We start from the raw sequence: 13,657 nt of genomic DNA, 5'->3' as shown, positions 1-13,657 counted from the left end.
GGTCGGAGGAAGCCGGACTACCCGGAGAGAACCCACGCATTCACGGGGAGAACATGCAAACTCCACACAGAAATATCCCGAGCCTGGGATTGAACCCAAGACTACTCAGGACCTTCGTATTGTGAGGCAGACGCACTAACCCCTCTGCCACCGTGAAGCCTGTGTAAATATATAAAAATATAAAAAATATAGAAGTGATAAAAAGTATAGAAGTGATAAAAAATATAGAAGTGTTTTCTTTTACAAATGTAGACTCTATACAGTGGGTGAAATGAATATATACATGAATATCTACATGAAATAAACATGGTGGTTGGTGGAATGGGTTAATGCCCCGAACAGAACGCAGTTATGAGGGTCAATGGGCAGTCAGTTCAGGGTGGTTATGGCCCTGGGGAGGAAGCTGTTCTTTAGCCTGTTTGTCTTGGTTTTAATGCACCTGTAGGGCTTCCCAGAGGGCAGCAGGTGGAACAGGTCAGAGCCAGGGTGGGTGCTTTCCTTGATGATGGCACTGGCTCTGTTGAGGCAGCGGGAGGTGTAGATGTCCATCAGAGAGGGCGGCCGAGGATCTTCTGAGCCGTCTTGACCACTCTTTGCAGCCTCTCCCTGTCTGCTGCCGTACCATACTGTAATACAGTAGGTCAGCAGGCTCTCGTTGGACGAGCGGTAGAAGGTCAGCAGCAGGTCAGGCTTCAGGTTGTACTTCCAGAGGACTCTCAGGAAGCGTAGCCGCTGCTGAGCGTTCTTGATGGTTGATGTGGTGTTAAATGTCCAGGAAAAGTCGTTAGAGATGTGGACTCCAAAGTACCTGAAGGTGTGGACCCTCTCCACACGCTCGCCATTGATGTAGAGGGGGGCAGGGTCGGTGCTGCTCCTCCTGAAGTCGGCGATGATCTCTCTGGTCTTGCTGGTGTTGAGAGCAAGGTTGTTCTCCGAAGACCAGGCCGTCAGCTTCAGGACCTCCTCCTTGTAGGCAGCCTCGTCACCCCTGGAGATGAGCCCGACCACTGTGGTATCGTCAGCTAACTTGATGTTAAGGTTGTCACTGTGGGCTGGACTGCAGTCAGGGGTGTAGAGGCAGTAGAGGAGGGGGCTCAGCACACAGCTCTGTGGGGAGCCGATGCTCAGCGTGCGGCTGGACGAGAGGTGGAGGCCAAGTCTCACATTCTGGGGTCGGTCCGTTAGGAAGTCCCTTATCCAGGCGCTTGTGAGAGGGGGGAGGCCAAGAGTATCCAGTTTATTGCAGAGTCTGTCCGGGATTATTGTATTAAAGGCAGAACTATAATCCACAAAGAGCATCCGGACCTAGCTCTGCTGCTGCTCCAGGTGGTTCAGAGCAGAGTGAAGAGCAACAGCTATGGCGTCCTCTGTGGATCTGTTTGCCCGGTATGCGAACTGCTGTGGGTCGAAATCTGGAGAGATATGGTCCTTGATGTGCTGGAGAACCAGTCTCTCGAAGCACTACATGATTACCGGACTGAGGGCCACTGGTCGGTAGTCATTCAGGCTGGTGATGGGAGACTTCTCCGGCACCGGGATTATTGAAGATGACTTCAGGCAGGACAGGATGACTGCCTGAACCAGGGAGAGGTTGAAGATCCTGGTGAGGGGGGGGGCGAGCTGGTGGGCGCACACCCTGAGCACCTTTCCAGGTACTCCATCTGGTCCAGCAGCCTTTCTGGGGTTCACAGCCAGGAGCACTCGTCTGACACTGTGGTCCTGGACAGTGAGGGGAGTGGTGCCGGAGTCCGGTGGGGGTGGGGTCAGGGCTGGAACAATTCTGTATTTACATGTGTCTGTGTGTTCAACAACATTTTTGTATTTATTTGTGTGCATGTGTTCAAGAACAATTCTGTATTAAGATTTGTGTGTGTGTGTGTGTGTGTGTGTGTGTGTGTGGGCGTGTGTGTGTGTTCAAGAACAATTCTGTATTTACATGTGTCTGTGTGTTCAAGAACAATTCTGTATTTAGATGTGTGCGTGTGTTCAAAAACAATTCTGTATTTAGTTGTGTGCATGTGTTCAACAACAATTCTGTATTAAGATGAATGTGTGTGTGTGTGTGTGTGTGTGTGTGTGTGTGTTCAAGAACAATTCTGTATTTAGATGTTTGTGTGTGTTCAAAAACAATTCTGTATTTAGATGTGTGCGTGTTCAAGAACAATTATGTATTTAGATGTCTGTGTGTTCAACATTTTTGTATTTAGATGTGTGCGTGTGTTAAAAAACAATTCTTAATTTAGATGTGTGCATGTGTTCAAGAACATTTCTGTATTAAGATGTGTGTGTGTGTGTGTGTGTGTGTTCGATAACAATTCTGTATTCAGATGTGTGCATGTGTTCAAGAACAATTCATTTTTTAAATGTGTGTGTGTGTTCAAGAAATATTCCGTATTTAGATGTTTGTGTGTGTTCAAAAACAATTCTGTATTTAGATGTGTGCGTGTTCAAGAACAATTATGTATTTAGATGTCTGTGTGTTCAACATTTTTGTATTTAGATGTGTGCGTGTGTTAAAAAACAATTCTGTATTTAGATGTGTGCATGTGTTCAAGAACATTTCTGTATTAAGATGTGTGTGTGTGTGTGTGTGTGTGTGTGTGTTCGATAACAATTCTGTATTCAGATGTGTTCATGTGTTCAAGAACAATTCTGTATTTAGATGTGTGTGTGTTCAAAAACAATTCTGTATTTAGATGTGTGCGTGTGTTCAAGAAAATGTTTGTATTTAGATGTGTGTGTGTGTTCAAAAATAATTCTGTATTTAAATGTGTGCGTGTGTTCAAGAACAATTCTGTATTTAGATGTGTGCATGTGTTTCTAGTGCTGGGCGACCTCCGCCAAGGCAGCAGCCGCTTCAGAGTGGTGTAGAACTGTCTCTCTCCTCTCTGATTGGTCAGAAGGTAGTCAGGTGACTAGAGGGCGCCATCTTTGCTACCAACATTGAGCCCCTGTTATGTGTTTGCTACACAAATAGATTAGAGGCTGAGACACACACACACACACAAGTCACCATTTCTGCCAAAGATGAAGTTGTCTGAATGAGGCTGAATAGATTAATCTATATCTTGTTATTGTTATTGTTGTTATTATTATTATTGTTAGTAGTAGTAGTAGTAGTATCATTGAGTGAATGCTGCTCCAAAGCATATTTAAAATGTAATTATGATGGATTTTGTTACATGGTGGCATCTAGCTGTTGCACTGTTAGCATGCTAATGTTACCGTGTTCATGTTTTATGCCAGCATTTCAGCTAATGTGATACTTTGACAACTAATGTGATACGAACCCCGTTTCTTTATGAGTTGGGAAATTGTGTTAGATGTAAATATAAACAGAATACAATGATTTGCAAATCCTTTTCAACCCATATTCAGTTGAATATGCTACAAAGACAACATATTTGATGTTCAAACTCATAAACTATTTATTTTTTTGCAAACAATCATTAACTTTAGAATTTGATGCCGGCAACATGTGACGAAGAAGTTGGGAAAGGTGGCAAAAAATACTGATAAAGTTGGGGAATGCTCTTCAAACACTTATTTGAAACATCCCACAGGTGTGCAGGCTAATTGGGAACAGGTGGGTGCCATGATTGGGTATAAAAGCAGCTTCCCAAAAAATGCTCAGTCTTTCACAAGAAAGGATGGGGCGAGGTACATCCCTTTGTCCACAACTGCGTGAGCAAATAGTCAAACAGTTTAAGAACAACCTTTCTCAAAGTGCAATTGCAAGAAATTTAGGGATTTCAACATCTACGCTCCATAATATCATCAAAAGGTTCAGAGAATCTGGAGAAATCACTCCACGTAAGCGGCATGGCCGGAAACCAACATTGACCTTCCATCCCTCAGACGGCACTGTATCAAAAACCGACATCAATCTCTAAAGGATATCACCACATGGGCTCAGGAACACATAAGAAAACCACTGTCACTAAATACAGTTGGTCGCTACATCTGTAAGTGCAAGTTAAAGCTCTACTATGCAAAGCGAAAGCCATTTATCAACAACATCCAGAAACGCCGCTGGCTTTTCTGGGCCCGAGATCATCTGTGATGGACTGATGCAAAGTGGAAAAGTGTTCTGTGGTCTGACGAGTCCACATTTCAAATTATATTTGGAAACAGAGGACGTGGTGTCCTCCAGAACAAAGAGGAAAATAACCATCCGGATTGTTATAGGCGCAAAGTTCAAAAGCCAGCATCTGTGATGGTATAGGGTTGTATTAATGCCCAAGGCATGGGTAACTTACACATCTGTGAAGGCACCATTAATGCTGAAAGGTACATACTGGTTTTGGAATAACATTTGTTGTCATCCTAGCAACATTATCATGGACGGCCCTGCTTATTTCAGCAAAACAATGCCAAGCCACGTGTTACATCAACGTGGCTTCGTAGTAAAAGAGTGCGGGTACTTTCCTGGCCCGCCTGCAGTGCAGACCTATCCCATGGAAAATGTGTGGCTTATTATGGAGCGTAAAATACGACAACGGAGACCCCGGACTGTTGAAGGACTGAAGCTCTACATAAAACAAGAATGGGAAAGAATTCCACTTTCAAAGCTTCAACAATTAGTTTCCTCAGTTCCCAAACGTTTATTGAGTGTTGTTAAAAGAAAAGGTGATGTAACACAGTGGTGAACATGCCCTTTCCCAACTACTTTGGCACGTGTTGCAGCCATGAAATTCTAGGTTAATTATTATTTACATGCATCCATTTTATACCATTTATTCCCTTTGGGGTCGCGGGGGGTGCTGGTGCCTATCTCAGCTACAATCGGGTGGAAGGCGGGCTACACCCTGGACAAGTAAATTTATGAGTTTGAACATCAAATATGTTGTCTTTGTAGCATATTCAACTGAATATGGGTTGAAAAGGATTTGCAAATCATTGTATTCTGTTTATATTTACATCTAACACAATTTCCCAACTCATATGGAAACGGGGTTTGTACATTGACAACTAAAATACATAGATGATGTTACTTTGTAATCTTTTGGAGTATTTTAACTCTTCTACCTTCTTCTTCTTCTTCTTCTTCTATTCATGCTACATTGTGTCAACATTTGACTTCAACCTCAGCATGGGAATGTTCACATGCACTTCCTTCAGGATTTGCCTCTTCTAGTAGCTTCTTTGCGTTCACTGAGGCGTGTTGCAGGAATGTAGCAGCACACTGCGTGTCAACCATCTTGTAACAACTATGTTGACAACTACATGTAGATGTCCTCAGAAAAAGTAAGTATGTTGAGAGAAAAAGTGCAGCGAGGACAAGTTGGTAGCAAACATGGCGGCTCTCCTGCATTGGAGCGCCCCCTGCAGACGATGTGGTGTGTGACAAGGCTTGGTGTCCAAGATGGGAACGAAAGGAAGAAAGATGGCGGCTGTTTGTGTGCGACTGCTCCAGCGTGATGTCATGGTGATGATGTCATGAGGCGTGGGCGGGGCTAACTGCCGTCTGTTTTGGATCGTAGGCTGTCTGAGGATTTGTTGTAAGGCGTCAGAAGGATGGTGAGCTGGGAATGACGTCAGCAGGACCGATGCTAAGCGCTTCTGGCACGGCACGCCCCCCCCCCCCCCCCCCCCCCGTTCCCCCCCATAGGTCAAAGGGTGATGTGTCACGACCTGTGCATCACCAGCTAAATGTGGACGCTAATGCTAGCTACTGTGTTCATGTAAACAACCACGCCATCCTTTTTGTGTTGAAAGAGGAAACTCTGTGGTCCCGCCCCTCTGCGATGATTGGTCGATGGGGCCGCCCATCCAGAGAAGCCCCTCCTCCCTCCATCAGAGTGGCTCTGATTGGACGCTGTGCACGCGCGTGACACTGCATGGACATCAGCATGCTGTGCTCCTGCGGGGGCGCTCGCCGCGTGTGGCACCCCCATCAGGATCATGGAAGTACGGACTCAAAGCCGGCTCGCATAGGCTCCTCCCCCTTCTTCACATGTAATGGATATTTGCTGCCAATACCATTGCACCCCCCCACCCCACCCACCCAAGCCCGTAACCCACTGAATGATGGCTTGTGATGGCGGCGTTCTGTTACAACATCTCAACGCTCAGGTTGGAGCGTGTCCTCCCACCCCCCACGCCCCCCATCACCGCTACACACACACACACACACACACACACACACACACAATCTGCTCACTGTTGTACTGACTATGACTGTGTGTGTGTGTGTGTGTGTGTGTGTGTGTGTGTGTGTGTGTGTGTGTGTGTGTGTGTGTGGCAGATAAATGGCTCATTCAAGCTGGGAGCTGCTCGCGTTCTGTCTGGCTGGCAGATGCAGTGCCTAGGCCCCGCCCACCAGGACAACGCCAACATGAACGGGACGACTGAGCAGGCCGACATCCTGCCGCCTAACTGCATGGTCAAGGACCGCTGGAAAGTGGTGAGTGTCTTGCTCACACACACACACACACACACACACACACATACACACACACACACACGTGTCTTTCTTATCTGTACTGTAAAGTTCGAATTTGAATGACAATAAAAGGAAGTCAAATATGTACATTTATATTGTATGTACATGTATATATACATGTACAAAAGCAGTGAAGTAGTCAGGTTGTGTAAATGCTAAATAAAAAGAGAATACAACAAATCCTTTTCAACTTATATTTAATTGAATAGACTGCAAGACAAGATATTTCATCTTCACACTGACAAACTTTCTTCTTTTTTGCGAATATTAGTTCAGTTTGGAATTTGATGCCTGCAACATGTTTCAAAAAAGCTGGCACAAGTGGCAAAAAAGGGTGAGAAAGTGGAGGAATGCTCATCAAACAGTTATTGGGAACATCACACAGGTGAACAGGATAATTGGGAACAGGTGGGTGCCATGATTGGCTATAAAAGCAGCTTCCATGAAATGCTCACTCATTCACAAACAAGGACGGGGCGAGGGTCACCACTTTGTCAACAAATGCCTGAGCAAGTTGTTGAAAAACAACATTTCTCACGCAGCTATTGCAAGGAATTTAGGGATTTCACCATCTACGATCCGTAATATCATCAAAAGGTTGAGAGAATGTGGAGAAATCACTGCACGTAAGCCAAGATACTACACACCTTCCATCCCTGCATTAAAAAGCCACATCAGGAGAGGATGTAAAGGATATCACCACATGGGCTAAGGAACACTTCAGAAAACCACTGTCAGTAACTACAGTTGGTCGCTACATCTGTAAGTGCAAGTTAAAACTCTACGATGCAAAGTGAAAGTCATTTATCAACAACACCCAGAAACACTTTGCTGGGCCAGAGCTGTTGTGGATCGGTGGAGGGAATACTTTGAAGACCTCATCAATCCCACCAACACGTCTTCCTATGAGGGAGCAGTTCCTGGGGACTCTGTGGTGGACTCTCCTATTTCTGTGGCTGAGGTTGCCGAGGTAGTTAAAAAGCTCCTCGGTGGCAAGGCCTCGGGGGTGGATGAGATCCGCCCGGAGTTCCTTAAGGTTCTGGATGCTGTGGGGCTGTCTTGGTTGACAAGACTCTGCAACATCGCGTAGACATCAGGGGCGGTACCTCTGGATTGGCAGAACGGGGTGGTGGTTCCTCTCTTTAAGAAGGGGAACCAGAGGGTGTGTTCCAACTATCGTGGGATCACACTCCTCAGCCTTCCCGGTAAGGTTTATTCAGGTGTACTGGAGAGGAGGCTATGCCGGATAGTCCAACCCCGGATTCAGGAGGAACATTGTGGTTTTCGTCCTGGTAGTGGAACTGTGGACCAGCTCTATACTCTGGGCAGGGTCCTTGAGGGTGCTCAGAGAGTATGGGGTATGGGACTATCTGATTGTGGCGGTCCACTCCCTGTATGATCAGTGTCAGAGCTTGGTCCCCATAAGTCGGACACGTTTCCAGTGAGGGTTGGACTCCGCCAAGGCTGTCCTTTGTCACCCATTCTGTTCATAACTTTTATGGACAGAATTTCTAGGTGCAGTCAAGGCGTTGAGGGGATCCGGTTTGGTGGCTGCAGGATTAGGTCTCTGCTTTTTGCAGATGATGTGGTCCTGATGGCTTCTCCTGGCCAGGATCTTCAACTCTCACTGGATCGGTTCGCAGTCAAGTGTGAAGCGACTGGGATAGGAATCAGCACCTCCAAGTCCGAGTCCATGGTTCTCGCCTGGAAAAGGGTGGAGTGCCATATTTGGGTTGGGGAGGAGACCCCGCCCCAAGTGGAGGAGTTCAAGTACCTCGGAGTCTTGTTCACGAGTAAGGGAAGAGTGGATAGTGAGATGGACAGGCGGTTCAGTGCGGCGTCTTCAGTAATGCGCACGCTGTATTGATCCGTTGTGGTGAAGAAGGAGCTGAGCCGGAAGGCAAAGCTCTCAATTTACCGGTCGATCTACGTTCCCATCCTCACCTATGGTCATGAGCTTAGGGTTATGATCGAAAGGATAAGATCACGGGTACAAGCGGCCCAAATGAGTTTCCTTCGCCGGGTGGCGGGTCTCTCCCTTAGAGATAGGGTGAGAAGCTCTGCCATCCGGGAGGAAATCAAAGTTAAGCAGCTGCTCCTCCACATGGAGAGGAGCCAGGTGAGGTGGTTCAGGCATCTGGTCAGGATGCCACCTGAACGCCTCCCTAGGGAGGTGTTTAGGGCACGTCCAACCGGTAGGAGGCCACGGGGAACACCCAGGACGCATTGGAAAGACTATGTCTCCCGGCTGGCCTGGGAACGCCACGGGATCCCCGGGAGGAGCTGGACCAAGTGGCTGGGGAGAGGGAAGTCTGGGCTTCCCTGCTTAGGCTGCTGCCCCTGTGACCCCACCTCGGATAAGCGGAATGAGATGGATGGATGGATAGCATTTTATATCAAAATAAAACATTTTTTTATGAGAAAATATTGCAATATTTTAGAAACAGAAATAATATGAACAATTGTTCCCAATTTTATAATAAAAAAGTTGACACATTGTGAGAAAAAGACAGCTTTTAGTTCATTTAAAAAAAAAAAGTATTTTGTGTTTATTATTTTTGAATCTTCATTGTTTATTTGAAGTTATTGTTATGGTTTGCAGAGGGGAGGTGATGGCAGACTGTCACCAGAGGGCAGTAATGTTTAATATATATAATAAGAATAATAAACAAAACTAGCTAGTAAACTAAGGAAATGAAGTGTAACACAAGTCAAGGGTGTGTATGGTGTAAGACTGTGTAGAATTTAACTGAAGTGTGTGTTACCAAAGTGTAGAACGAGATACGAGGAACGAGACAGTCCATGGGCAGTCAGGGGATCCGAGGTGAGAGAGAGGCGTCAGAGTCAACGGGCGAGCAAGGAGTCGAGGAACGAGGGAGGCTGTCAGAGGACAAAAGGAGATCCGGGTAAAAGTGAGACGCACAGCTCCCTCACCAGGCGACGGAGGGTACTGCGGGGACACGGGAGAAGACAAGAGGACAAGTCAAGCCATGGAGAGGAAACAAGAATAGAGCATAAAGCAGTCACTTATGGTACACCATGAAAACTAAGTTCCCGCGTCGATCCTTGGGTCCACTGGTCTTTTATCCAGCCCGCCCTCATCAATACCAAGTGTGCAGATTGGCAATTGAGTGCAGGCTTGTCGCTGCGTGGGCACACACCCACTCAGCGTGAGTGTGTGTGTGTGTCCGAGCACACTGTCAGCAGATCCTCCGGGTGGTCCCGCAGAGGAGGGAGACGCAGACTGCGTGTGCGCCGTAACAATTATTACATTATGTCTCTATACATCTATTTATTCGATTAAAAAAAAAAAATGTTAGCCAAAAGAAGTGCATTTCAATTTCTTACACACACTTGTTATTTCATATGCTGACCAGAGGGGGAGCACTTTTAAAAGCGACACACAGTCAATGTGAAAAATCCCTCCTTTTTGGGAGCACCCTCATGTTGCTGGATGTCACCAGCAGGGGTGCAAAGGAGATCTAATTTTGTAATGTGCTTAAGTGCGATGACAAAGGAGTCGGGGACCACAGATGGCCTCTGTGCCGCACTTTGGACAACCCTAACTGTTAATGTCCACCATAGTCTTAGTGGTGTAGTGTATGTGTTTAAATGGCTTGTCTTACGTCAGCACAGGAAGTGGTCAAATTAGCTGTTCTCCTGGCGGGGATGAATAGGGAAGTCCTTCTTTCGCATGTTTGATCATATATTTCTGCCTTTGCACACTTTTCTATGCACATTACGTCAACAAAACATCCTGACTTTGGAGCAATGTTCACAGACTCTAGTATTTGGCCCGCTATTACATGCAATGTTATTGGGACCATGATTTATGTGTCACTTTTTCACTTGTTCACACCTACTCAGATGGAAGATACTTTTTCTGAGAAATACAAGAACACACAGACACATGCACACACCTACACACGCACAGACACACACATCCATACACACACAAATTTGCATACACACGCATACATGCACATACCCCTCCGTATACACACACTCACACACAGATAGAGACACACCTATTTGCACACACACTCACCCTCACACACAGATGGAGACACTCACACATACATACAGACACACACTTAGACTGAGACAAATTTTAATGTTCCACAAGGGAAATTGTTCCACTCAGTAGCTCACTTACAAAGGACGGAAAGTGTAAGGATGAAAAGGACAATGCACACACACACACACACACACACACACACACACACACACTCGCAAGGACACACACACACACACAGATGGACATACACACAAAGACAGACAGACACACACACACACACACATTCACATATGCTCACACACAGACACCCATACGCATTCACATACTGACACACACACACATACTCACAAGGACACACACATACACACAAACACAGACACACACACACACACACACAGACCAGGTGGTACACAGAGCCCCCTTGTGGCTGCAAGTAAAAGTGCATGAAATATGACAGCAACTGTGTCTTAGTCCTAGTCCTGTGTCCTGTGTCCTAGTCCTAGTCCTGTGTCCTGTGTCCTAGCTGAAGAAGATTGGCGGCGGCGGCTTCGGCGAGATCTACGAGGCTTTGGACCTGCTGACTCGGGAGAATGTGGCACTGAAGGTGGAGTCGGCCCAGCAGCCCAAACAGGTTCTGAAGATGGAGGTGGCTGTGCTGAAGAAGCTGCAGGGTGAGTGCTGATGTTGTTGTGCTGCTACACCCGCTCTCTGTTGTTGTGCTGCTACACCTGCTCTCAGTTGTTGTGCTGCTACACCCGCTCTCGGTTGTTGTGCTGCTACACCTGCTCTATGTTGTTGTGCTGCTACACCCGCTCTCTGTTGTTGTGCTGCTACACCTGCTCTCCTACAGACTGAGTTGTTGTGTTGCTACACTCGCTCTCTGTTGTTGTGCTGCTACACTCGCTCTCCTACCGACTGTGTTGTTGTGCTGCTATACCTGCTCACGCTGTGTTGTTGTGGCGCCACACCTAGTGACGCTGTTCTAGCAACTGTGTTGTTGTGCTGCTACACTCGCTCTCCTACCGTCTGTGTTGTTGTGCTGCTACACCCGCTGACGCTGTGTTGTTGTGGTGCCACACCCAGTGACGCTGTGCTACCGACTGTGTTGTTGTGCTGCTACACCTGCTCTCCTACTGACTGTGTTGTTGTGCTGCTACACCCGCTCTCCTACCGACTGTGTTGTTGTGCTGCTACACCCGCTCTCCTACTGACTGTGTTGTTGTGCTGCTACACCCGCTCTCCTACCGACTGTGTTGTTGTGCTGCTACACCTGCTCTCCTACCGACTGTGTTGTTGTGCTACTACACTCGCTCTCCTACCGTCTGTGTTGTTGTGCTGCTACACCTGCTGCCGTTGTGTTGTTGTGGCGCCACACCCAGTGACACTGTGCTAGCGACTGTGTTGTTGTGCTGCTACACTGGCTGACGGTGTGTTGTTGTGGCGCCACACCCAGTGACGCTGTGCTAGCGACTGTGTTGTTGTGGGGCCACACCTGCTGACGCCCTGCTAGCGACTGTGTTGTTGTGGCGCCACACCTGCTGACGCCCTGCTAGCGACTGTGTTTTTCTGGCGCCACACCTGCTGACGCCCTGCTAGCGACTGTGTTGTTGTGGCGCCACACCCGCTGACGCCGTGCTAGCGGCTGTTGTTGTGGCGCCACACCCGCTGACGCCGTGCTAGCGACTGTATTGTCCTGGCGCCACACCCGCTGACGCCGTGCTAGCGATTGTGTTGTTGTGGCGCCACACCCGCTGACGCCGTGCTAGCGACTGTGTTGTTGTGGCGCCACACCCGCTGACGCCCTGCTAGCGACTGTGTTGTTGTGGCGCCACACCCGCTGACGCCGTGCTAGCGACTGTGTTGTTGTGGCGCCACACCCGCTGACGCCGTGCTAGCGACTGTGCTGACGGTGCGTTCTTGGTGCGCAGGTAAGAACCACGTGTGCAAGTTCATCGGCTGCGGCAGAAACGACAAGTTCAACTACGTGGTGATGCAGCTTCAGGTGAGATCTCTCCCGCCGCCTGGCGTCACACCACCACCTGACTTTCACGCTGATGCCGTCAGGGGCGCAACTTGGCAGACTTGAGGCGCAGTCAGCCCCGAGGCACCTTCACCATGAGCACCACCCTCAGGCTGGGCAAGCAGATCCTGGAGTCCATCCAAGCCATCCACTCTGTGGGCTTCCTGCACCGAGACATCAAACCTGTGAGCATTCATTCAATTCACCTCTCATCCCTTCACTCACTCTCACCTCTTCATTCTCACCTCTCATACCTTCATTCATCTCTTCATTCTCACCTCTCATCTCTTCATTCTCACCTCATGTCTTCATTCATCTCTTCATTATCACCTCTCATCCCTTCATTCATCCCTTCATTCATCTCTTCAATTTCACCTCATGTCTTCATTCATCTCTTCATTCTCACCTCATGTCTTCATTCATCTCTTCATTCTCACCTCTCATCCCTTCATTTATCTCTTCATTCTCACCTCTCATCTCTCCATTCTCACCTCTCATCTCTTCATTCTAATGTGGCACGTGTTCATTCTGACCGGTCATGTCTTCATTCTGACCTGTCATGTGTTCATTCCAATGTGTCATGTGTTCATTTTAATGTGACGTGTTCATTTTAATGTGTCGTGTGTTCGTTTTAATGTGTCATGTGTTCATTTTCAAGTGTTCATTTTAAAGTGTCATGAGTTTATTTTAATGTTTCATGTGTTCATTGTAAAATTTCATGTGTTTATTTTTAATGTGTCATGTGTTCATTTTAATGTCTCATGTGTTCATTTTAAAGTGTCATATGTTCATCTTAATGTGTCATGACGTGTTTATTTTAATGTGTCATGTCATGTGTTTATTTTAATGTGTCATGTGTTCATTTTAATGTGTCATGTCATGTGTTTATTTTAATGTGTCATGTGTTCTTTTTAATGTGTCATGTCATGTGTTTATTTTAATGTGTCATGTGTTCATTTTAATGTGTCATGTCATGTGTTTATTTTAATGTGTCATGTCATGTGTTTATTTTAATGTGTCATGTGTTCATTTTAATGTGTCATGTGTTTATTTTAATGTGTCATGTCGTGTTTATTTTAATGTGTCATGTGTTCATTTTAATGTGTCATGTGATGTGTTTATTTTAATGTGTCATGTCATGTGTTTATTTTAATGTGTCATGTGTTCATTTTAA

At 46.7% G+C, this 13,657-nt stretch overlaps 1 protein-coding gene across 3 annotated transcripts in view; it reads left to right on the top strand.

Annotated features, from left to right (window-relative positions):
* Positions 1–13,657, top strand: part of ttbk1a (tau tubulin kinase 1a) — a 34,974-nt gene that overhangs the window by 1,818 nt on the left and 19,499 nt on the right. For 2 of the 3 annotated variants that reach the window (XM_061880762.1, XM_061880763.1), the window contains exons 2-5: positions 6,248–6,406; positions 10,987–11,134; positions 12,392–12,465; positions 12,528–12,668. In XM_061880762.1, coding sequence (XP_061736746.1) covers positions 6,299–6,406; positions 10,987–11,134; positions 12,392–12,465; positions 12,528–12,668 — 471 coding nt within the window. In that variant the 5' untranslated portion in view covers positions 6,248–6,298. Of the gene's footprint in view, positions 1–5,483; positions 5,521–6,247; positions 6,407–10,986; positions 11,135–12,391; positions 12,466–12,527; positions 12,669–13,657 lie in introns of all 3 variants that reach the window. The other variant, XM_061880759.1, reaches the window with a different exon arrangement.

This window comes from Nerophis ophidion, linkage group LG20, assembly GCF_033978795.1.
Source record: "Nerophis ophidion isolate RoL-2023_Sa linkage group LG20, RoL_Noph_v1.0, whole genome shotgun sequence".
In the NCBI taxonomy this organism is placed as follows: Eukaryota; Metazoa; Chordata; class Actinopteri; order Syngnathiformes; family Syngnathidae; genus Nerophis; species Nerophis ophidion.
Note: the sequence above shows the minus strand (reverse complement) of the source record. Positions and strands in the feature narration are given on the sequence as shown.